Raw genomic sequence first — 25,967 nt, 5'->3', positions numbered from 1 at the left:
GCTCTTCAGCCTCCATGGCCAATTGCCTTCAACTTGCATCACTATTAAACTTAGCTATGGATTATCCAAATCAAGAAAAGACCCATAAATACAGTTATGAGAGAGGCAAATTTATAAGAGAGAAAAGGAAGAACAGAACCAGTAATGAGAAAGTAAAAATAAGAATTATGCAATAAAGCAAAATTAATTAAAAGCTTACACAATTACAGTAAAGCACATAAGTATTTAATCAGTTTTGTTGCCATCCACATATAAAGCTGTTGAATAGTACTCCACAAACACCACATAACTTGGTTTTCTATTTAAAACAGCGAACAACCCATTTATTTTTTTTTGGACCAAAGTCTTTGTGCGCTGTTATTAATGGCGAATAAACACTTGACTATTTTTGACCTGCTCATTGTTTGTTGTTACTAACAGCGAACAACCTCCAAACCTAGCTTTGGAGTAACAAGCGCTTATTTTTGGAACAAAGTTTCTCCGAAGCTTATTTTTTAATTTTTTTTTGTCAATAAAGCTTATTTGTTTCAAATTTTCTTTTTAGTCCTTCCATATTTAGCGACTATAGACTCCCAAACTCAACCCACACATCCAATAGCCCCACGATACGCCTATTTATTTTCTTGCTCCTTTGCACATTTCGAAAAATGGAATATAGTAGCCATTTAAAAAAAATTCCAAAATATGTTTCGGTAAATTTTTATTTCCAAAATAAGTATCTCTATTACCACGACGTTGTTTGCTGTTACTAACGACAAATATTATAACATTTAAAGAGACAAAAAAATCAAATAGTATGTTCGCCGTTATCAACAACGAATAAACATTATTTTTATTTTTTTGTCCATTCGACCGTTATGACAATTTCTTCTTTTGTTCGCCGTTAGTATAGCAAACAAAGCTGTGATATATTTTTTTTCTCTTGTTCGCTTTTAATAACAACGAACTAACACTGACCTTAGAGTATCCTTAATAGAGTTATTTTACTTGTTCATCAATCCATGAAATACAAATAAATGCTCTTAATGGTGGTAAAAAGTTGTTCACCAAGAGCATGTTCATTTAAAATAAGCTTGACAACAATATTTTCTTGAACAAATGAGTTGGCAAAAAACAAGATAAAACAATGCAAATCAGAACAAAAACAAGTCGAGCTGTTCATGGGCGGGCTTGGGCGGGTATTGGATCGGGTATTTGCTATAAAATCTACCCGCGGGCACAAATATACAAAACCGCGCCCGCATTTGAGGGCATAACTTTTTTGTCGCTACCCGCCCATTTTTAAAGCGGGCGGAACCCGCGGGTATTTATTACATAAATATCAAAAATATAATACAAAATATAAAGTTGGGTTTTGATAATAATTAAAATACAATACATTGTCCAAAATACTCCAAATACATAAAAAGTTTCAAAATACTCGAATTACATGTATATAAAAATACATAAAAAGTTTCAAAAAACTTGGTCAATGGTAACACAAGCCGTGAGGGAGGAATGAAGAACTGTGAAGCCGTGTGCCCGTGAGGGAAAAATGAAGAAGGCAAGAACTGAAAAGCAGGTTTTGAAATTTTAAGGTAACTTAAAACATTAAAAGAGGCGGTTCCTTACTTCCTTTTTTATTTTTTCTTTTGGGTAACTTAATATAATTAATTATTAAAAATTTAATATATATTAAACTAAGCGGGCGGACGGGGATACCCGCGGGTATTTTTTTAGTGTCGCTACCCGCCCAATTTATCTTGGCGGGCGGGTACTACCCGTCCAAACTTAAATTTTTTTAAAAAAACGCTGTCCATGCCCGCCCGTTTTTCGAGTCGGGCCTGGCGGGTAGCCCGCCCATGAACAGCTCTAAAAACAAGCTAAATGATGGCGTTTGCAACAGGAACAGTAAAAAAACAGAAATCTATCTGCCACTGCTAAGACACGTGTCGCAACGGCAGTGTTGTGATAGTGACCCTTCTACTTTTTACTACTAATTTAATATGGAGCATACAAAAAATTGATAATTTATATTAAAAAAATTCACCAAAATTCCAGAATTTTTTTTCTCTATAAATAGGGACCAATTTTGATACATTTTATCACAAAAAAAATCCATCATTATTTAAGCTATTTTCAATTTATTCAAAAATAATTCATTAAAAATCTAAAAAGTTCCATAAATTTCTCAAAATATAAATAAGGATTCTAAAAATCAAAATTATTGTAATAATCCTCAATTAAGGAGAAAAAATAAGAAAAAACAAGCTCAAAACATCACAAATCCACTATAAATCCCTCAAATTAATCCACATAATTGGTTACCAAAGCCACAATTTATTTATAACACAATTTCACCCCAACCATATCCACAAAACATCCCAAACACTCAAATTCCCATGACTCAACAGATATATCGACCAAATTATTCTATGCAATGGCTTCAAATGTCCCAAAACCCTCAAAATTCTCACTATTCTGCAGGGTACGGAATTTCTCAAATGGGAAAATATGAACCTAGCAGTTGGGGTATGCAGTTTGATCGTTATTTACCTCATGTTAGGGCTTCAACACTTGTAGGAGGTTTGAGCATTAGTCAAAATGAATGTGATCTCGGTGTTGAAGAAGAGGAAGATGAATATGATGAGGAGAGGGATAAGTGTAACACCATGTCATTTTATGACATTATTATTTACTATCATAATAATTTTTGAAAATTTTATAATTATATTAAATTATTTAAAATCAGTTAAATTGATTACTTATATATATAAATTTAAAAAGGCTAACAAATTTATATTAAAAATCGATTTGCTATTACTAAAATAAAGAGGTTCAAATTAAAGTTATACTTGCATTAAAAATTATTGAGCACAATAAAATGGGGTTTTTATTTTATTTTATTTTGGCCAAACTAGAAAATTCACCCTAGGAAAAGAGAAATTAGGGTTTTTAAGTTGAGACCACTCATTGCCTTCACTTCACAAATATCACGTTTTCCCTTTTTTCCATTCTCCCTCACTGTTTTTGCGCCTCCACAAAAGTAGCCCACTGTTTTGGCGCCTCCACGAGCAGCACCAGTCACCTATGAGCAGTACAAGCCACCCGACGAGCAGCCACAAGTAGCAGCAGCCTGCGTTGCCTCCTCACAACAGCTGGCTGCGTGTTCTCCTCCCATCAGCAGCCTGGCTGCTTTGTGCCGCCAGCAGTAGCAGCCGCACTCGGTGCTTCCTCCACCATTCCACACGGTCCTTGGGTCACGGCTACCATATCAACCCCTTGTCTTTCACCCCCTTTAGTAGTTTCACCATTGTAAGCTATTTTCTTCCACCCTAATTAATTTTTCTAGTTTCTAATTGAAATTTTATAAAGTTTATGAGCTTTGTGTTGCTTGTATATTATTTTTTTTCTAATGAATCTTATTATGAATGTAGTTAAAGGTGTTGTCTTTGAACATGAATGGATTAGGGTTTGATTTAGAGTTGAAATTATTAATGGTGTGTGTTCTTATGCTATATTTTGGTGGTGTGATGATTGATTGGATAACCTTACAAGTTGTTTTAAGGCTTAGTTTGGTTGATTATTTTTATTACAGTGATAGTTGGTATGGTTATGATTGTAGTTGACTATGGGAGTAATTTTGGTTGTTAATTAAGAGTAATAGTTGTTAATGGTTGTTGTTTGATTGTTGTTAATTACAACTACTCTTGTTAGGTTGTTATTAAAGTTATAAATAAGATCATGCGTATTGTGTCAACTTATTGTTGATGGTTGCTAAAGTTACTTGTTGTGATTCTTTGATGGTAGTTTTTCTAACCATGGGGAATGTAGCGAATGATTTCGCGATTCGATAACTTAAGATTTGTCATTATCGTCATACTAGTGTCATATTAACATTGTAAGATTTAAGTGTGAATTTTTATGTTTTTAAAGTAACGTGAATCATATAACTCCCATTTAGTTGATGTAAAGGAACGATTCACATAATACTTCTATTCTTAAAGTCATGGAAAGACTTGCGTCTTTGTTAAGTTGATGATTATGATTATGTTGAATGAGATGTCTGCGTGCTAGAGTAATGAGAGACTTATCTTGAATGGATGAAAGTGGTTTGGCATTTAGTTGGTATGACAAAGTAGATAAGTGAACTTATTATTTCTATTTATATAGGTGCCCATTTCATAAGAGGAAGGTAGAACTTTAATTGGGTGATTTTTGTGACATTTTGGTCGTGCAGTGACGCTTACAGGTACGTACACGCAGTAACTAACCCTTATATATAATTTGCTTTAAGACATTATTGTTTATTGTGATAATATGCATTGTATCAAAACTATGAGGTATAGTGAATACACTTTATATGAAGAGTTATCGACTATGAAATCCTTGCGCTTAGAATAGTTTGGAGAATGAGAGTGTTAGTAGAAGGCTGAAACCACCCCCTTACTTATTTAAGAATTGGATTATGCCTTACTTGGAGTTAGAATGACTCCTTTATATGTAAATTTCATATTTTGTGTGATTTGCTCAATGAGTTTCGGCGTTCTACTATCCCAGGGCACTCTTTAATAGTCGAAAGCGGGAGTTATTCCCATTTGATAAAGTATTATATTATGATTAGCTGGCGTGACTCAACTGCCGGTTAATTTAATAGTCCCCTATGTGAGATCCGACGGGATCACCGTATCCCTTTTGTTTGTACTTCGCTTTTAAAATACGATATATACAATATCATATTTCTATAATTTTAATATTAATAATACTATAAAATAATAATAATAATAAAATTATTCTATTAACTAATATTTAACGAAAATCTCTATATATTTTATATATTAATTACTTTAATAATATTAATTACGTTAATAATAATTAAAATCTTAAAATATATATATATATACATACATACATATATATATATATATATATATATATATTAGTAAAATATATTATTCTATTTCCTATTTATATATATTTCTCCTTCTAAAAATAAATTAAAAATAAAGTTATATTTTGAATTTCATTTGCATTTTTTTCTTTCTACGTTTTACTTAAATTGTAATTTCATTTTTTTAATATTTATATTGACAAGAGTATATAGAACAAATATAATTCAATTTTGAAGTCAAAATAAATAATGAAATAAAAAAATGAAATGGTTTCTTTCTGTCTTCCGCCCAATAAATAGGTTGAATTTTTTGCGATATATAATTTGTATCCAAAAAATGGAGAATATTTGTTTTAAAAATGTATTTTCTCTAAAATATTTTTGTATTGTCATCGGATCTGGTTGGTTTTAAGTTCTGACTCAATTAGCAACTTTTGTTTCGATTTCTTGCTAATTCAAAGTTTTGATTCCAATTCATTTTATTTTTATCTCGATTGTATCTACATAACATATCTCTTTTTCGGTATGAGCATACTTTTGTCATTGGGCGCTGGGTGGCTGATACCGCCCCTTGACCGAGGTGTTACCGTCCGGGCCTTGCAAATCCCAATATGGTGGCCTCTTCTGGATTGGTACCCCAATGTGTTAGTTTTTCTCGAAGGTAGGACCCGAGAGGGTCAGCTGGAGGGGGTATGAGCTCATACTTTGCCATGGGTGCGGGGTGGCCGATAACGCTTATGGTCATGTCACTATGCCATGAAGTGGTGAAATGATAGAATGTTACTTATTGATAGAAAGTTTATTCATTCATAGAAAGCTTACACATTGATGAAACGTTTACTCATTGATAGAAAATTTATTCAATGATAGAGTAGTTTATGCTAGTGAGAAGTGCGCCTAAGTTAAGTTACCTCAAGGGAGTTACCAGTCCCAAAGATAAACTATGATCACACTTACTTTAAGATAGACAAGCTCTATAAGGTCATGTGTTAGGTAGTCTGTTAATGCCTTGGTTGAATTGATACTACGCGTGTTTTGCAAGAGTTTATGTTTTGAGAAGAGGAGTGTGAAGACCTGCATTCTACCCAAGAACACATGGTTCGGGTTGGAAATGATGTAATGAGATTAAGAAGTACAAGTGGACGATAAATGGTTACTATATGTGCTTGTGTCTTATGAAATTATCTTATGTTGTTGTATAACATAATGTTATCTACTAGTTGGCCTTATTATATTTGATGCTAGTTACTGACGTGTACGTGTTTGTGTTTATGTTTGATTGTTGATGACTTTCTATGATTGTCCTGCTATGACACATTGACCTTTGGTCTAATGTCGAGCAGCAGGAAGATCATAAACAAGCGTAGCAGGTTTTGGAGCTCCTTTTGCATTACATTGCATTGGGGGAGAGTGATGAAGGTGAAGCATAACCCGTGTCATACCGTTATCTTTCGATTTTGTAGCTCTTGTTTATCTTTTGTAAACTTTGATTGTATATGCTTTGTTATGAGGCCTTGTGTCCTCCCTTGTATATCCTTCTTGTAAACTTTCTAAGATTTGCCTGGCTCTCTTAAGTCTTATCCTTCTTCAAGCTCTAACAATGGCTGCTTTTTTCTCTTCATCTCATCTACTTTTACAATTTTCTTTTTCACCAAGTCTTTCCTTTCAAAATGGTAGCCTTAAGCTTAGATCCAATCAATTCTTTCCAACAAATCATTCTAAATTTGTTAATGCTTTCACCGCCATTGGATCTTTTGTTGCTCAACTCCGGACTTCAGCAACACTTCGTCAATTGTGTGAAGGTCATGTACCTGACCACGTCCTCCAAAGGTATGTTTTCACTATTCTTTTTAGGAGTAATACTTCCATTCTAAAAATATCTTCAATTTCATTTTTTGAATTTTAAAAAGTTTATTTCTATGTATGGCTCCACTGATTTCTTTTTAGAGTTGCATAATTTTTTGTTGTTTCTGTTCTTCCACTGAATATCATTTTCCATGCTCTTCCAGCTCTACATATTTACAGTCCGTTTGTTTATGGGTTTTAAATGATAAAACTGATATAAAATTTAACCTAATTTCTTCATGCATGGTTTCACACATGTTTAAAGATGACACATTTTTATGAAATTGATGTTTAAATTCATTCTAATTACCACCATTTATGACCCACTATCAATCCGAGCCTTAGGGACATGCTATCTTCATATTTCTTGGACCATTTCATTTTTCCCATTACTTGATTGTGCATATAGTATATGACTACATGTGTTGTGTGACAGCAGAAGCAACATCGATGAACAATAATGAAACAATAAGAAATTCAATGCAAACAATAAGAAAATGACACTAGAGAATTAATGTGGTTCATTGTCAATGTGATAGCTATGTCCACCGTCACCGAGATCAAATAATTTCACTATAATCGCAAAGAATTTACAAGATGAATTTCAATCACACTCACAAATTATAATGGCTCTCTTGTGATCTCTCTCAATTTGTGACTCATAATGTATTAATCCGAAAATGGGAGTTTATATACTAATGCCCAATAAAAGGAAGTTATTACATAATAAACACAAAGTAACCGGCCCGAAAGACACCTCCCGTGAAAAGAAATCGCCATTTTGCAAGCCGTGTACAACTACGCGAGCCGCGAAATGAAGACAGAACGCACTCCGCGCCCGCCCTGTGGACTCACACTGCAGCTCTTCCATGACTTGTCTCTTGATTCATCTTCTTCACCACTCAATAGTGCTACTAGTTGGAGTCACCATACTCAACAATCTCCACAACAAACGATCTCACCAACACATAGTGAACATATCTCAAGCCAAAACCCGATGCAAAGCTCATGCATAAGCCGTACATTCCGATAAGTCTTCAACCAAGACTCATCCCGACAACTCTCCGACCAAGACCCATCACATACTCATCACCAAGTATAACAACTCATAATGCTCCACCTGCATCACAAGCCCCGGGCAAGCTCCACCTTAAGGCCAACATGCCTACAACAGGGGCTCCCCAACACGGCCCCTAAGTGCCTACTACATCACATAGCAATCAATATTTAGCAAGTCTAAGCAATGTTTAAACTTACTAAATCGAACAGACTTAGTAAAGAAATCAGCTGGGTTGTCAGCGGTCCCGAACTTCTTTACTTTTATTCTCTTGTCAGTACGCAAGAAATGATAACTGACATCAATATGCTTGTCCGATCATGGTGTACTTGGTCTTTAGCTAAGCAAATGACAGTTAGATTATTACAATACACCGTAGCGCAATACCCAGTTCTCCTACAAGGCCTTTGACAACGTAACCGAAGACTACAATGTAGACTTCCAAGTAACTACAGAATCACCCAAAGTAAACACATACCCCGTCACCGACCTCCTGGTATCTACATCAGCTGCATAATCAGAATCACTATACCCAGTTACCAAACACTCCTTACCATTCCCATACATAGGACCAATATCAGTTGTCCCTCTCAAATAGCGAAAAATCCCCCTGCCAGTGCTCTCTCCTAGGTCGAGCCATGAACCTACTCACAACTCTAATAACGTGCGCAATATCCGGCCTAGTACAGACCATAGCATACATCAAACAACCAACTGCGTTGGAATAAGGGACCCTAGACATATACGCCAACTCTTCAGTTTGAGGTGACATAGACAAAGATAATTTGCAGCTTACAGATGTTGGTGTACTTATAGGCTTAGGTTTCTCCATCCCAAAACGAGACAAAATCTTTTCGATGTAACTTTTCTGAGTCAAGAAAAGCTTACCCCTAGCTCGATCTCTATAGATCTCCATACCTAAAATCTTTTTAGCTGGACCCAAATCTTTCATGTCAAATTCCGAGCTAAGCAACTCTTTAAGTCTAGCAACATCGAATTTATTCTTTGTGGCAACAAGCATGTCATCAACATATAACAACAGAAAAATCATGGAACTGTTATCTTACTTACTATGATACACACAGCAATCATACGAGTTCCTATCAAAGCAATGCGAAACCATAAAAGAATCAAACCTCTTGTACCACTGCCGAGGGGATTGCTTAAGTCCATACAATGACTTTAGCAATCTGCATGCATAGTGCTCTTTCCCTGGAATTTCGTATCCCTCGGGCTGCTTCATCAAAATCTCCTCCTCCAAATCACCATGGAGGAAAGTCGTCTTAACATCCAGCTGCTCCAGCTCAAGGTCATAATGTGCTACAATTGACAATAGCACACGAATAGAAGTATGTCGAACCACCGGTGAGAATATCTCCACAAAGTCAACCCCTTCTACCTGACTGAACCCCTTTGCAACTAGCCTAGCCTTAAATCGTACTTTCTCAGATTCAGATGACCCTTCTTTCTTCTTAAAAATCCACTTGCACCCTACAAGCTTCCTCCCCTCTGGTACCTTCACAAGTTCCCACACTCTGTTCTTATAAAGAGACTACATCTCTTCACCCATTGTAGCACGCCATTGCGCCGACTCACTACTACTAATTGCTTGTTTATACGTGGCAGGTTCATATGACTCTACATCATCAGCTACACTCAATGCATAACCTGCTAAATTCTCAACAAAGCAATTTCTTCCTTCCATCTCTTCAATCAACCTAACAGGCTTCTTGATAACTCGTCTAGGTCTCTCAAGAATGGTGTCAGATTGACTAGATGACCCCTGATTAGACTGCTCCACCTCCTCTTAGAGTTAGGAGAAGATGGAACAACCTTAGGTTCAGGAGTACTCGGCACTAGAACCTCAGCATCATCATCGATAAACTGTACTCGAGGTAAATTAGCAATGGATGACTGATGTACCTCAAGCACCCTATCTGTCTGTAGTATGTTCTCCTCTTCCTTCCCCATATTAGAAGACTTCGAGCTCTTCTAGGAATACATGTTGCTCTTATCAAAAGTGATATTCCTACTAAGAATGACCCGACCCTTCGAAGGTGAATAGATCCTAAACCCCTTCACACCATCATCGTACCCAACAAAACACTTCGTCTTGGCTCGTGGATCCAGCTTACCCTCACTAACATGATAATAAGCAACACAGCCAAAAATCTTCAAATTAGAGAAACTAGGCAACCTACCACTCTAGATCTCAAATGGGATTTTGAATTCAATTCCCGAATAAGGACCTCTATTGATGATATAACAAGCTGTCATCACAGCTTTACTCCAATACCTCCTCCCAAGCCCTGCATTAGAGAGCATGCATCGAACCTCTTAAGCAGTGTCTGATTAACCCGCTCTGCAACACCGTTCTGCTGTGGTGTCATCCTGACGGTATGATCCCGACCAATACCCTCATCTGCACAGAACTGATTAAACTCCTCTTTGTAAAACTCTAGCCCATTGTCTGTTTGTAGGTTCTTAATCTTTCTACCCTGTCTATTCTCCACCAAAGCTTTCCATTGCTTAAAAGCTTTGAAGGCCTCATCCTTTGACTTAAGCAACCCAAGCAATGTGTATCGGGACTTGTCATCTACAAATGACACAAAGTAGTGAAAACCTCCCATACCTTCAACCCTAGATGAACCTCAGCAATCTGAATGGATATAATCGAGCAATCATCAGTAATGTGAGCACCCTTGCTGAACTTTGACATGTGTTTCTTCCTAAAGACACAATGCTCACAAAATTCAAGGTTGGCAACCTTGATCTCGGATTGTAGACCCTTCTTAGACAATTGTTGCATCCCCTTCTCTCGCATATGATCAAGCCTCATGTGCCAAATCTTGGTCATCTTCTGGTGAGACATCGATGCGCAAATCGCAGAATTAGACAGTGTGACACCCTCAAAGACATAAAGGGTGTTCCTCTTGATACTCTTATGTACCAGCTCCGAACCTCGATAAATGGGCAGCTCCCCATCCGAAAACACTCCGTTGTACCCCAAATCATCCAAGGTACCTAATGAAATCAGATTCTTCTCCAAAGCAGGGACATGCCGCACCCTAGTCAATGTCAACTTTCGCCCATCACTAGTCCTCAATCTCATGGACCCAATACCGGTAATCTTACAAGGTGCATTGTTACCTACAATAACTTTACCCCCATTGCTAGACTCATATGTGTCAAACCAGTCTCGACACGGACTCATATGGAACGAACACCCCGAATCTAGAACCCAATCATTAGAAAGATCCTTAGAGTTAGCAGAACTCACTAATGCCAAGTCTTCCTCTGAATTATAGTTCTCCTTCGGTTTTTCTTCAACTACAGCAGCTTGGGACTTGCCCTTCCTCATCGGACAATTAGCCCTAAAATGACCCGGTTCCTTACAGTAATAACAGGTCTTCCCCGCAGTCCTACCAGATCCCTCATTGCCGTTTCCAGCACCCGACCCAGTATAGTTGCCCTTGTTAACCCCCTTCTTCCTTTTAGATTTCTCGGACTTAACAAACAACCCACTGCCACTCCCCGTTGTCACCTATAGCTTTCTGACGAAGTTCGCTAGTATGAAGTGCTGCCTTCATTTCTTCTAGGGTCAGAGAGTCTTTATCAACAACAAAAGACTCAACAAAATCCTCATAGCTAGACGGAAGAGACACAAGTAAAATCAACGCAGCATCCTCATCATCTATTTTGACATCTAAGTTACGCAAATCCAGTAAACTAGAGTTAAGTTTTTCAAGATGTTCCCGTAAGGGAGTACCTGACTGCATTCGGAGGCTGAACAACCGCTGCTTCAGCGATAATTTGTTGGTCAGTGACTTAGTCATATACAATGACTCCAATTTCATCCATAATTCCGTAACTGTAGCCTGATCAGCGAACTCCGTGATGATATGATCATCCAAACATAGAAAAATGGTAGAATGAACCTTTTCCTCCATTACTGCTAATTGCCCGTCAGTTAATCCGTCTTCTGACCCCGCAGTAGTAGTCTTTGGAGCCACCGGACGCCAGATTTGCTGCTGTTTCAACAGAGCCTTCATCTTTTGCCATAGCACGAAGCTATTTTCCCGGTAAATTTCTTGATTCTTATTGTAGAATCTCCAGCCATTGTTTCACTCAAAAACTCTCTAAGGACTTAAACCTGAGCTCTTGATGTCAATTGTTGTGCGACAGCGGAAGCAAGGTTGATGAACAATAATGAAACAATAAGAAATTTAATGCAAACAATAAGAAAATGACACAAGAGATTTAACGTGGTTTACTATCAATGTGATAGCTACGTCCACCGGCACCGAGAATGAATAATTTCACTATGATCGTAAAGAATTTACAAGATGAATTACAATCACACTCCCAAATTATAATGGCTCTTTTGTGATCTCTCTCAATTTGTAAATCATAATGTATTGACCCTAAAATGAGAGTTTATATACTAATTCCCAATAAAAGGAAGTTATTACATAATAAACACAAAGTAACCTGCCCAAAAGACACCTCCCGTGAAAATAAACCGCCATTTCGCGAGCCGTGTACAACTACGCGAGCCGCGAAATGAAGACAGAACGCACTCCGCGCCCTGCGGACCTGGATAGCATCCCCTCCGCCTTGCGGACTCACACTGCAGCTCTTTCATGACTCTTCTCTTGATTCATGTGCTTCACCACTCAATGGTGCTACTAGTTGGAGTCACCATACTCAACAACATGGGTGTTTTCTGCTTGGAATGCCAAAGGCAATTATAATTTTTCCTGAATGTCATAAAAAGCCACTTATAACCATTTTCTCGGTCGTAAGGATCCGAGTTGACATATACCTGAACTTACATAACCAAATTCTATTTTACTCGCTTTAAAAATAGATTTACAATAATGTAAAAACCAACGTGGACACAAGACTTATTTTTTGCCCAATTCGAAACACCTGACCTGAAACCATTCCATGATTGGAATGAACACATCTAAGGAGTACCGATGATTCATGCAAATGCTGAGGAAATGGTAGAGAATGATTCTTTCAATGTTTCATTCATTCTATCAAGCAAGAGGAGGAAACTGTGTAATATATACAAGGAAAAGCACCAAACCTTGACCAATACCAAGAGGAAACATGCCCATTTTACTAGAAGACAAAATCATAAAGCGTAACAAAAATATACATGGAAAGGATCCTAAAAAGGGTGTCAAGACCAGAAGACAATAAGAAAGGGACCATAGGCTTCGAGAGCAAGGCACCAAAAAATACACAAAATAAAAGAGCATGAAGAGGGAATATTCCTCAATACTCCCCCTCAAACTTGGAGTGGAGTGTTAGAGTGAACTCCAAGCTTAATATGAAGATGATTGTGCTGATTGACTGAGAGCTGTTTGATAAAGATAACTGCAATTTGTTGCTTCAAGGGAATGTATGTCTTCTTGATGGCACCAGTGGATTGCTTTCCCTCCTGAAATGAGAAATGACTATCCAAGTCCACATCCTTGATTCGCTCATGGTGCACAGGGTTAGCAACATTAGAGAGTTCAACCTTATTATCAAATCAAATAAGTCTAGGACCCAATGTTCATAAGCCTAGGTCTTTTAAGAGTTTCCTTAACCACAAAACTTCACGTAGTAGTAAGAGCAAGAGCTCGATACTCAGCTTTTGCAGATGAGCAAGCAACTCACAGACTGTTTCTTGGACTTCCAGGAGATAGGAGAAGATCTAGGCAGATTGCAAAAACTAGTGGTGCTTTTCCAAGTGAAAGGACAACCTCTCGAGTCACTATCACAATATGCTGCTAGAGTCGGTGATGTATTTGAGGCAAGAAGGATATGTGCTTTATTTTTCTTGAGGTGCTTCAAGAGCTGTTTTGCCGCCCGCGGTGGTTGGCTTGTGCATGAACTCACTGTAAGTGATTTGGGCGAGTGATTGTGACATATATTAGCTAGCCAATGGGCTGAGCTAGAAGAGGGTCTCCTTTGTTAGTTTTAAGCTTGATGTTGGAGTCTAGGGGTAGTTTTAGAGGTTTGGATGTAGACTTGTGGCATTCTTGCACAAGGTCAGTGAGATATTGATATTTATGCGGAGAGAGGAATATTCCTGTTGCATTGTGATCGATCTCTAGCCCCAAGAAATATCTTAGAATCCCCAAATTATTTATATGAAGCCTAGAGGAGAGAAATTGCTTGGTTTTTTGGATGACGAGTGAATCACTACTAGCAAGAATAAGGTCATCAACATAGATAAGCAACAGTATATGTGAATGAGTTGTGTGGTTGTAGAAGAGAGAGTAATCATTTTTGGATCGGGTGTGGCCAAATGATTTGAGGGCAAGAAAAAGTTTGGAGAACCACTTTCTTGGTGCTTGTTTGAGGCCATACAAGGTTTTTTGAGTTTGCATACTTTAAAGGTTTGAGGATTGTTGTCTGGTTCATGGGCAAAAATAGGAATGCCTGACCCAATATAACTAGTAGGGGTTTTTGTGTAGACGGTTTCATCAATTTCTCCATGGAGGAAGGCATTTTTAATATCCATTTATGACAATTCCCATATACTGATTGTTGCAATGGCAAGGAGAGGTATGATGGTGGTGAGTTTAGCAACTGAGGCAAATGTCTCTTTATAATCAATGTCTTGAGTTTGTCTGTTTCCTTTCAATGCTCCCATCCGGTTGGTACTTGGTTTCAAACAACCGTTTAGTACCAATAGGCTTTTAACCAGCTGGAAGGTTGGTTATTTCCCATTTCTGATTTCGAGCAGTGAGGCAGGCTTTTCATTCATAGCTATAATCCAATGAGGATATGCAATAGCTTCTTTGAACATTTGAGAATCTCGATTATGATGAAGGTTAATCATAAAATTGGAGAATTGAGGGTTGACAGAGGTAAGAATCTTGTTATTTATTTGGTAGGCTGTTTTGGACAGATTTGTAATTGTGTTTGTTGGGCTAGGCGGTGAGTCTGTGATGTAATCTTGTAGCCAAGTTGGAAGTTGAGGGGGCCTATTAAATTTTCTTTGGGTTTGAGAAGGAAAGGTTTTAATTTGTGGCTGGGAGGGTAAAGTTGTTGGTGATGCAATTGATGTTGTAGATAATGGTGGGAAAATAGGTGAGTTTGCGGGTGAGGCTTCTTCATCATCATATAGTTGGATGAGTGATTTTGTGTTCTTGAGAGGGAGGAATGAGTTGATAAGAGTTCGTTGGAGAGAGTGTATGGGAATATATGTTCATAGAACTTCGCATCCTTAGAAGTAAAGACTTGATTGGTGAAAAGGTTGAGGAATTTATAAGCTTTTTTGTGAGAAGGATATCCAAGAAAGATGCATGGCGCTCCCTGGGGCTTAGTTTATCTATGTTGGTTTGAGGATTGTAAGCAAGACTAAAGCAACCAAAGGTTTTCATAGTGTTGTGGTTTGGACGTTTGTGGTGTAAGGTTTCAAAAGGTGTTTTATTGGCTAGGATTGGGGTAGGTAAGTTTTATTTATTTTTTTATTTTTTTATTTTTTTTATATGATATAGGCATGTGTAAGAACACAATCTCTCCAAAAAGTTTTTTGGAAATCTTGTTTGAAACCTGAGGCACCTAGTCATCTCGAACACATTTTTGTGCTTCCTCTTAACCCTTTCATTTTGCTAAGGCCTATCCGCCAAGATGTTTGGTGACAACGCCATAATCTGTAAGGAGTGTTTTGCATTGATCATTCCTAAACTCGAGGCATTATCTGATCTCACCATATTCACATGCATTCCAAACTAAGTGTGAGTAATTTTCACAAAATTCTGCGGTGCTTGAAATGCATATAACTTGTGTCTATAAAGAGTTACCCAAGTTGTTCTTATATTGTCATCTACAACTATTTGGAAAAAACTATACATCCCCTTTGTTTCCACTCAGCAGGGGCTCATATATTTATATACAAGAGTTTAAAGGGATAGGTAGCATGTGACGTACTGATAGGGTATGGTTGTTTGGTCATTTTGCTCATTGGACATATCAAGCAAGTATTCTATGTACCATCTTGCTTTACACAACCTATCTGTTTCAACTTTTTTAATGGAGCATGCCCAAGTCATTATGCCATAGGGTATTGTTACTGAGAGTGTGTTGCTGCACCACACCATTTTCTATTTTCAAAGATTGTACTGTAGAAAATTGTCTTGAGATTTCACTCAACGTTTTGATGGTGACATTAATTTTTCCATCAAGGAGATAGTACAACGCATCTTTGCTTTCTCCTAACCCCCTTATTTTTTGAGTCACGTTATCTTGAATCACACAATAGCCATCATAAAAATTTACTTTACATTTATCATTTTTAGCCAAATTACTCAGAGAGTAAGTTTACTCGCAAAGAGTAAGTTATGCTTAAACTCCAGAAAAATTGAAAAATCACTCAAACACATCCTAGTTTGAAGAGCAACATTCCCAAATGTAGAAATATTTGATGTTTTTTAATATCGGACGTTGATTTTAGTTCCTTGTCTACATTTACAACATTCACCATTCTATTTACCTTACCACACATATGGTCCAAGGCTCTTGAATCTATGATCCATTTCGGATTTTTAGCATAAACATTATAACATGTCATCATAGCATTGTAAAACTCAGCATTTGTCTCTGTGGTTGTTTGTTTGCCACCATTTGAGCCTCCTGGAAGATTCTTTAGGAGGTGCTCTAGTTGTTGTACTATGATTCCTGATGCATTTAGAGATTCACTATCACCTTGGGGATTTACTGCTGCTTTGTTTGGAACATATCTTCTGTTCCTTCCCTAGTTATTGAAGGATTGATTGCTTCTCTTGCTGGTAGTGAACCCTATTCCTCCTCCGCTTCCTTTGAATGGTTTCTTGTGTATGGGATGCCATTTAGGGTATCCAATAACTGACCAACATCTCTCATTTGTGTGCCCTTTTACACCACGTGCTGAGCACACCTCAACATCATTTAATCATCTGCTGAAGACTCCAATGTTTGTTGCTGTTGATCATTTAATACACTACTTTAAGCAACTTCAACAGTAGGAAGAGTAGGCATCATTAACAATAGCGGTCCATAAATTTCATCCACACCATTCGGAAACTGAAACAACTTTTTCTCCTCTATCCGGTGAATATGATTTGAGGGAGTGGGTTCAAGGATTCTAGTTCTTCCCATTTTCTTCTTATTATCATATAATACTCAATGATGCTTATACCAACTTGTCTACTTTATCTCTCACTAGTGTCCCTTTTATGAAACCTATCTTTTTTTTTAAAGATAGAGGTATTTCCAATGACCTTTTCCATCTACTATAATTACTGATTCCTTCAAGGTTTTCTACACTTACAATGTTTTGACCATTAGATGCATGAAGATAAAAGAGGGTTTTGAGGGTTTATTTATTTTTTCCATCAAGAAAGTTAGAAAGAAAGGAAGAAAGTAGAGAAAAGAAATGGATGAGAGAAGAGGGGAAGAGATGAACTTTTTAGGGTTAAAAATTTCAAAGTTGCTGCAATTTACATCAATGGCTTCGATACCATAATAATTTACGCAAATGTAGAGGAAATGGTATTCATTAATTCTATCAAGCAAGAGGCGGCAGTTGTGCAATATATACAAGGGGAAGGACAAAACCTTAACCACTAACAAGAGGACTCATGTTCCTTTTACTAGAAGACAAAAGCATAAAGCATAATGCATAGCAGAAATGTACATGGAAAGGATCCTAGGGAAGGTGTCAAAACTAGAAGACAATAAGAAGGGGACCTTAGGCTTGGAAATCAACGCACCAAAAATACACAGAATAAGAGAGCATGAAGAAGGACTATTACTTAATAAGTACCTTATACTATACTTATACTATTAGAACTTGTTAGGATCCCTTTGCTAAGTCAGGGTTTTTGAATTTGAAATTTATGTTGCTTGTAATCTTTTGATATGGTTATATCAAGTTTGCTTATTAACTTTTTATTGAAAGTGAAAACCATACCCTTCAGAAAGGTGATGGAAAAATGATCTAATTTTGGGTACGCAACCAAGCTACTATTATTATGTGTCCTACATTATCCTTTTGGGTCACTGAGACCAGTAGGAGAACGAAATATTTTTTCTGTGTACCATCACTCATTTATTGTTGCTTGACTTGATTTTTCTTCTGAATGTCCAAGGATGGAAGAAATTGGATTCCACACACCAGCAGAGGTGCAGCAACAAGGTCTTCCAGTACTTTTTTCCGGATGTGATTGTGTGCTGCATGCTCAGGTCACTATTTAGCCTTGTCATATCTTCAATTCGATATCAATCTTGACAATCTACTTCACTTTTATTGCCGGGGAAGTGGCTTAGTGATATAATTATCGATTTTACAAAATATTGATATCATGTATTCTGATACTGATATTATTGACTTCCATTAATTACTTCAAACTATATTCATATCATAATTGTATAAACTCACATATTGAAAGTAAGTTTCATTTCTTATGGATTATGTTACAAGCACAGTTAAGATAGAAGGCCGTGGAAACTAATAGATTTGCTCTTGTTATGGCCATAATTACAAACAAAATATCGCTATTTTTAATATTCTATCACTAGACTGTTTCTATAAGTTATTAAGCAGCAGAGATGTTATTGTGAGGTGTACCGTGTACTGTGTACCGTGTACCTATAACCAGATCTATGTTGGGAGTTTTATATTAAGAACAAAGCTAAGATAACCTATTTTATGTGTCTAAAATATTACCCTCGTTTTTATTTTGTAATTTCAATGATGCTCTAGAAAATCTCTCACATAAAGGGAATTTTTCCCTTAACCTTGCAGTAACTGTTGAATTTCTTCAACCAGCAAGTAGTTATCATCTTCGTTACAGAAAATTCATATATTTATCTGTTGATATTTAGATCAATTATCTTAATATCTTCTATTCAAAAAACAAAAAAAAACTTAATATCTTTGTTTGTCTCTAGACAGGCTCTGGGAAGACCTTGACATATCTACTTTTAGTATATTCAACAATCAATACCCAAAAAGCTTCTGTTCAAGCATTAATTGTGGTGCCAACAAGGGAACTTGGTATGCAAGTAAGAAGTTTTTTACGCTTACTCTTTTGTTACACAATATCTGTTTGTCCAAGAAGAGGAAGTAGATGTGGTTTCATGATGATGTTTACCTACCTATTCCTTTTGGGCTTTGCTGATTTTGCTTTTTGTTGATAATTAAGGTTACAAAAGTTGCACGAATGTTGGCAGCAAAGCCCACAGATAATGGATCAGAGCAGCAGAAATCATGCACGGTCATGGCCCTATTAGATGGAGGAATGTTGAAAAGGCACAGAATGTGGCTAAAGGTTCTATCCACATTTTTGGTTAACCATTTTACATTTGAGCATAACAGAAAAATTTTTCATTGACGTATTTCTATTAAGCATTGGTATATATTGAATGGTGGTATTCAGTTTTGTGACTTGATTTTTCAATTGTATGTTTACTTCCTACAACAAAAAAAACATTATGTATATGGTTTGGTAGCAAAAGGTCTTATATCTTTCTGTATTTTAGGCAGATCCTCCAATCATTGTGGTGGCTACTGTGACAAGTTTGTGTCAAATGCTTGAGAAACATGCTTTAGATCTTGGCGCAATGAGAGTTCTCGTAATTGATGAGGTAATTGATTTTTTAAAAATTTATTCTTCCCTCTTTTGCACAGGTCTGGAACTCAGTGGATGATATTTTTTTTAACTTCTATAACCTGTAGTTTTTTAATCTAGGCTTGTGGAAATAATCAGTTGCCACTTGCCATTACCATAATTACATTCTTCTGAGTTCCCAAAAAATTAATGCCTTGTTTTAGTTGTCAACTAGTCATAAACTGCAGGAAGCTTATCGGGACTGTTGATTACTGATTATCACATTTAATGAGCTGCCATAATGAAGTTTGGAATTGAACTATTGATTCCACCATATATTTCAATAATGCATTTGCTGTAGTCTTCTGGCGATACATTAATTAGTTTGACAGTATTTGGACATCCATGATTGATACCATTGTTGGACCAGCCTACCTTATTTTGAATCACTTCAACCCCCTAGTGGTACGTATAAAACAGTGATGTTCTCATGCATTAAAATGCAGCAATACTTTAATGCTACAATTTTCTTATATATTGTAACGTGATTGAGAATGCTTTCTGCTTATTTCAGTTGTTGAATTGTTTTTTATCTTCCAAATAGTTGCTTATATATATATATACATATATATATTATCTCAGGTTGACTTCATGTTTAATTCCGCCAGACAAGTTAGTTCCCTGCGAAAATTGCTAACATCTTATTCATCATGTCAATCTCGCCAAACTGTATTTGCCAGTGCATCGATTCCTCAGCATAGGCACTTTCTGCATGAGTGTGTACAGCAGAAATGGACCAAAGTATGCAAATCTAGTTTCTGTAATCCATGTGAATTACTCTAGATTTACACTCTTCTGATTTAAAAATTGATCTAACAGCTACAGTTAACGTATCTCCTTTTTCGGGTTTTTCTTGTAAGCAGAGCAATGTTGTCCATGTCCATGTTAATCCAGTTGAACCGATGCCTGCACGCCTGCATCATAGATTTATGGTAATGACAAACATTTTCTTTTGTGTTCTCCGTGGGATAAGCAGAATGGAATACAGTTAATTAATGTGGTGATAGTTTAGTCATTTGTTCAACTAAGCTGTGTGGTGCTTCACTGCTTCTATTGTGATAATAGCCAATAATGTGATGATCAATAGTCTGAAATTTCATGGAGGGATGCAACTTTCATAAAAGATATGTGGTAGAGTATATAACATACGCTAGGGCCTCAAGCAACATCATAAGCTTTGGTTGAGTTGGTTTCTTGAACTCATAACCTGATACCATGTCAAGGAACCAACTAAACGAAAAGAGGCCCTTTATATGTTATGCACTATCAATATGCTATCTATATGTATATGTTATAACTTATAGTATGATGGTGGGTAAACTTCTCATGAGGCAAAAGGACCATATGCACAAACACACATTACATGCAAACTTACATATACAAGAACAAATTTAGAATTCTAGCTCAAAATTGTTGTGATAGACCTTGGGCATGACAAAACAATAAGAAAGAAATATTATTTTAGCTACTAGGTTCACATTGGTTTGGTCATGTACATAGAAAGATTTTACTTGGGTTTCATCATGTGCAAAAATTAAAAAATGCACCATTGGAATAGTTAGAGGTTGGAACTTTAAGGAGATGGAAGAGGAAAAGATAGGCCGAAGATGACATGGATATCGTGAGTTAAGAATGACGTGATAAATTAGGATTTTCTGAAGTATAATAAATACTATAGTACTTCCGTATTAAGCTTATGAGCCACACCATAAAAATATGGAAGAAGAAAACAATTTATCTGATGTGGCGACAACCTGCACGTGGTTCTCGTTGATTCAATGAAGACATGTGACAAAGTATCAAGGGAGGTAAATTGGATTTTGAAGGTTTAAATTTAAACTTTGAACACATGAATTTTCTCGATAATCAGAGATTGGAGAAAGAAAGAGGGAGAAAAAGAGGACCCTTGTTATTTGTAGGTAAATGAAGATATACATATAAAAAGAAAGAATCTTGTTATTCTTAAGCCTAAAAATTACAAAATTTGTTAATTTTAGTTAGAAGTCTCCACAATGCACCTGAATTAGGTGTTTACATAAAAACAATAGTGTCACTTATTTTAATTTATATATTTCTTTGTAATGATAGTTACCTCATATTGTTTCGGCTTGTCAGTAGTGAATGACTTTTACATGCTGATGCTAAAGTCAAATGACTATAGAATAAAATAAGAACTATACTATGACTAGCGATTAGTGGATACATGTATCGGGTAGAAACCTTGCTTAGACGTGACTCAGTTACAATGGGCAAGGTTCTTTAGAAGTAGGTAGAAGGGTAAGAGGAACCCCGTCGCCTCTATTGATGCTTGATCCCTCAACCTTGAGCTTTGGAGAATAATTGAGTAACAAACCTAACCACTAGACCACGCCTTACTGAACATGTGGAATCCTTCTATTTTGTATCTACTTTTCTCGTTTTCTGCTTTGTGCATTGATTTACCTTTTCAAGTATGTGATTTAAATCTCTATGTTTTTATAGATTTGTTCGAGAAACCAGAAATTTCAAGCTATTTTATCCTTGTTACAATTGGATAAGCCTGATTCTGCAATACTTTTTGTCAATGAACAGGTTGGTGTTTTTACTTTCTGTCTGTGTTTGTGTTATGTAAATTGTAACAGTGAGCTACATATATTTACTGACTTTAGTTGTAGATTTTTCATCTTGTGTTGCATGCTGTGTTTTAAGGACACAAAATGAATGATATGATCCTTGTTAAATGGGAGCTATCAATAGGCAGAGTAGCTGTTTGTGATTCATTGTTTACTTTTTTGGATACACTTTTTTTGTAACGTTATGCAACGAATTTCATGGGTGCATGGAAAGAGGGTACACGTGAAATGGTGCATGGATTTGGTCATTCTCTAGTATACAATAGTACAATCTATGGGTATAAATTTGCACATAAGATGGGTCGTAAATGCTGAACAGTGGCGAAAGATGGCTAGGGCAGGAGGGGGTTTCAATTTTTGTATGTATTCTCATTTTATATAATGACACCCTCTCAAATCATATGATAGTTGGCTTGATGGTAATTTAAAAATTTTACCAACAGAGGTCATGAGTGCATACTTTTGCCCTTCATTGATTAACCCAAAGTAAGGATATGTTTGTTCTTCTCAAATTTTCATTCGAGTTGCGCAATACTTGTTAATGGCTAGTATGACTGAGTGCAATGAAAATGTACTGGACCTTGCGTACCAGAGTGGTCATGTGAGCAAGCTCATGCATGAAGGAGTGCACAAGGAAGAGCCAGCAAGTAAAGTGGGGCATAAAGTAGTGAAGAGCTGCTTGGATTAGACATACTACGGACCGAGTCATTGCATTATAAACGTCAACTTGTTGCCAGGCAATAAGCAGCAATAAAGCTGGGAAAACTCTGGACAAACTTTGTGCCTAGTTGATGTATGTGCGCCAAGCAAAGTGATGGGAATGGATTGAAACTGAAACACAGAGGCTTATAAAGGAGGATATTCCAAGACTGAAACACAGTGCCTTGTCAAAGGGTGGACTGCCAAGCCCCTTTTCAACGCAACAATGAAGAGTTCCTTTGATTAATCAATGGAATTATCAATGTTCTTGGATAGGATGAAGTGCAATCTTGAAGGCTGATCAAGAGGTTGCACAATCAATGGAGGGCAAACTGGCCCAAGTAACCCAATTGCAAGCAATTGAAGAAAAATTCAAACTCTTGAAGTTTTCTGAAATTTGGAATTTTATTCAACAATCAACGACTTTTACAATGAATGAATCAACTATATATAGAGTTAGGAATGAGAGGCAGGCTATCTATATGAATGCCTAACGGTTATTAACGGCTATTTACAAACACGTGCCTATACACGCGCCTAAGAAACTTACAGAACAATCAAACTATGCAGCAGCTGTTGGTTCTTCTGTCAACTGGGTGACCTTAGCTTCTGTTTTCAGTCCACCTCCGTTGACTTCCAGGAGGGCTCTTGGGTCATGGTAGCTAGGTCCATGTGCAGAGATTCCAGCCCTTCCCTCCACGTCATCCAATGGGTTCGGATCACGTCTGGGCGAGCTTGCCAAGATGGCCTGGTCAGTGGTCAGAGGCTGCTGTATGTTTTGGCTTGCTGTCCATGATGACTGTGCAACCTTTTCCTTACTTTTCCATGTGCTTTCAATGATCATGAGTAGGACCCTTGGACCATGGTAGCTAGGTCCTAGTGTGGAGATTCCAAATATGCCCTCCACGTCATTCCTTGGGCTCAGGTCATGTCTGGGTAGGCCCGCCAAGGTGGCCTGGTCAGTGGAGCTGTTCAGGGGCTGCTGATGGCCTTGAATGCCTCTGATCTTGGCTTGCTGCTGGTCTTCTTTGTTTCTAAGCTTTTGTTCTTGCTTTCCCATAATTAATTGCTTCTCTTCTTTATTGTTTTGGCTTGTACTTGATTCATCATTATGTGTAGAATGCATAAAGTCAGAATCCATACAAACTCCATCAGAATCATCAACATGGTGGTGTTTGTTGCTCTTGTTGTTGTTGTATTCCATTTTTCTTGGATTGTTTCTTGGGTCTTTGTTGCTGCCCTCATTTGAGCCTAGCTGATATGGCTCACTAGTCTTTGCCCACCCGCGCCAAGACAGAGTTCTGCTTTAACTCGTCAGATTTGTGTGATAGTTGTGCTGCGAAGGACTGTGTTAGATTGGATTTTAATTGTTACTTTGATAATAAAAATAAAAACTAATATCAGTTTTATTGTTATTACGCTGCAATAGATATGAGAAATTTTAATCTTATTTTTTTGATGTAATGCTGTAGAAGTTTGGAAAATTATTTGCCCTTATGAAGTGAGTTGATACATGGTTTTGTTGCAAATGAGATAGATATCTATGATGTATCGAGGTTTCTAAGGTGCTGAATTTTTGTCCACAGTCAGAGAAGTCAAAAAGGGCAGGGGATACGCCAACAACTACTCTGCTAATTGACTTTTTAAAAAGCTCTTGTGAAGGATTTTCCGATATTGCACTTCTAGAGGAAGATCAGAATTTCAATTCGCGAGCAGCTTCTCTCTTGGTATATTCCAACGTCTATTAAGTTTTGTTTGGTTAGACATGTACCTGGTTACTCTAGTAAATTTATAATCTATGTATTTTATGATTTTATCTGTTCTGTTGAATTAGTGTCTTGAGATATCAAAAGAAAAGCCACTCAAAAAACCAAAATCTGCCGTATATGGTGGTCTGATATTGTGGTCGAACTACAAACTTTGAAGACACTAAAAACTGGCAATCTTATTTCACGACCTCAGAAAGACAGTACAGTAGGCTATTTAAATCCGTTAATAACCAAAACAAGATCGGCTGTAGTATTGGGAATAAGTCAATGTTACCAAACACATGCTCATAACATTTTTGCTCAGTTTAAGTTTTCCATGTTCTGATGTGAAACTGATGAAAGTATTCATATATGAAATATAGGAGGTTAGAAAGAAAAGGCGGTATCTTCTTGTGTCAACGGATCTAGCAGCAAGAGGAGTCGACCTAGCGGAGACGACTCATATTTACAACATTGATTTGCCAAAAAGTGCCGTTCACTATCTACATCGAGCTGGGAGGACAGGTAGGAAGCCGTTCTCAGAAGACAAATGCTTTGTGACGAGTTTAATAGTTCGTGAGGAACAATTTGTCTTAAAACGCTTTCAACATGAACTGAAGTTTCAATGTGAAGAGCTTTTCCTCTAATTTTTTCTTAATGTAGGAAGTGTTTATTGTCATATCTTGTCTCTGTCTTTTTTTCCTTCTTGATAACATGTTTGTCACTACACTTTGAGCTCGAGAGTATCAATCGTAATTAGCTCGACAAAATAGTAGCTCGATTAATATCAAACTGGTATGAAATTCACCTCATCTATTAAGCACAACCTGGTGCAAACTTGCAATAGGTTGAATGGGGTAATGAAAACAGTCTCAAACTACCGAACTCGGTGAGCTTGTTTAATATATGGTTATGGCTCATAATGCAAATTAAGATGGAGGATTCATATATGCTTGTTGGTTTACAATGATATGTACGATCAACTACAAGTCTTGGTGTGAAGACTCTCATTTTGACAATTATATGAGGACACACAGTAGTTAATAATACAAACATAATCGTGTTATGTTTGTTTATTTACTTTGTTGTTTGATAAATAAATCGTAAGGTATTGTTAGGAGTTACTTAGACACATGAGCTAATTATATTAAAACGTCATGTGTTAGTCATGTGCTTATCTTTCTATGTCCTCTTATATAAGGAGGCATCTAGGCTCAGTTGTATTTGACTTTTGATGATTAATAAGATTTCTAAGAGAAAATGCTTTCGCATTTTTTTTTCCTATGTTCTTCCCTTGTAAGTGAAACAAGAAAAGATCATAGCAAGATTCTACTAAGATCAAAGTGAGTGAAGCTTTGATTAAGGGTAGGAGGACAATAGCTTGAAGGTGAGTGAAGCTATTTAGAGTCGTGTTTGAGATTAGTAAAATCTGATCATATCTTTTCATTTCTTATTAACAATTACCTAAATTGAATTCTC

The 25,967-nt window shown here is 36.8% G+C and overlaps 1 protein-coding gene across 6 annotated transcripts; it reads left to right on the top strand.

Moving 5' to 3' along the window:
- Positions 1-2,919: 2,919 nt before the first annotated feature.
- LOC130825699 (DEAD-box ATP-dependent RNA helicase 58, chloroplastic-like) lies at positions 2,920-25,620 on the top strand. 6 transcript variants are annotated; one of them, XM_057691073.1, is made up of 13 exons: positions 2,949-3,294; positions 4,153-4,231; positions 6,214-6,289; positions 6,649-6,700; positions 17,909-18,002; positions 18,711-18,824; positions 18,965-19,090; positions 19,302-19,406; positions 20,012-20,170; positions 20,293-20,361; positions 21,911-22,000; positions 24,327-24,467; positions 24,872-25,619. In XM_057691073.1, exons 5-13 carry the CDS (start codon positions 17,910-17,912, stop codon positions 25,133-25,135), a joined length of 1,161 nt encoding a protein of 386 aa, XP_057547056.1. In that variant the 5' UTR covers positions 2,949-3,294; positions 4,153-4,231; positions 6,214-6,289; positions 6,649-6,700; position 17,909; the 3' UTR covers positions 25,136-25,619. The 6 variants fall into 6 exon arrangements, with proteins under 6 accessions (XP_057547037.1, XP_057547056.1, XP_057547062.1 ...); XM_057691054.1 differs by having other exon boundaries at positions 2,920-3,294; positions 6,214-6,700; positions 24,872-25,618; XM_057691079.1 differs by lacking the exon at positions 17,909-18,002 and having other exon boundaries at positions 18,715-18,824; positions 24,872-25,620.
- Positions 25,621-25,967: the final 347 nt, after the last annotated feature.

This window comes from Amaranthus tricolor, chromosome 1, assembly GCF_026212465.1.
Source record: "Amaranthus tricolor cultivar Red isolate AtriRed21 chromosome 1, ASM2621246v1, whole genome shotgun sequence".
NCBI classification, from domain to species: domain Eukaryota; kingdom Viridiplantae; phylum Streptophyta; class Magnoliopsida; order Caryophyllales; family Amaranthaceae; genus Amaranthus; species Amaranthus tricolor.
This window is presented reverse-complemented; position numbering and strand designations above follow the sequence as displayed.

Bases quoted from the DNA above. Each gene is read 5' to 3' on its own strand.
- LOC130825699 (XM_057691054.1), top strand. From the start codon at position 6,471: ATGGCTGCTTTTTTCTCTTCATCTCATCTACTTTTACAATTTTCTTTT. The intron at 18,003-18,710 runs GTCACTATTTAG...GTTTGTCTCTAG, and splicing joins ATTGTGTGCTGCATGCTCAG to ACAGGCTCTGGGAAGACCTT. The intron at 24,468-24,871 runs GTATATTCCAAC...TATGAAATATAG, and splicing joins CGCGAGCAGCTTCTCTCTTG to GAGGTTAGAAAGAAAAGGCG.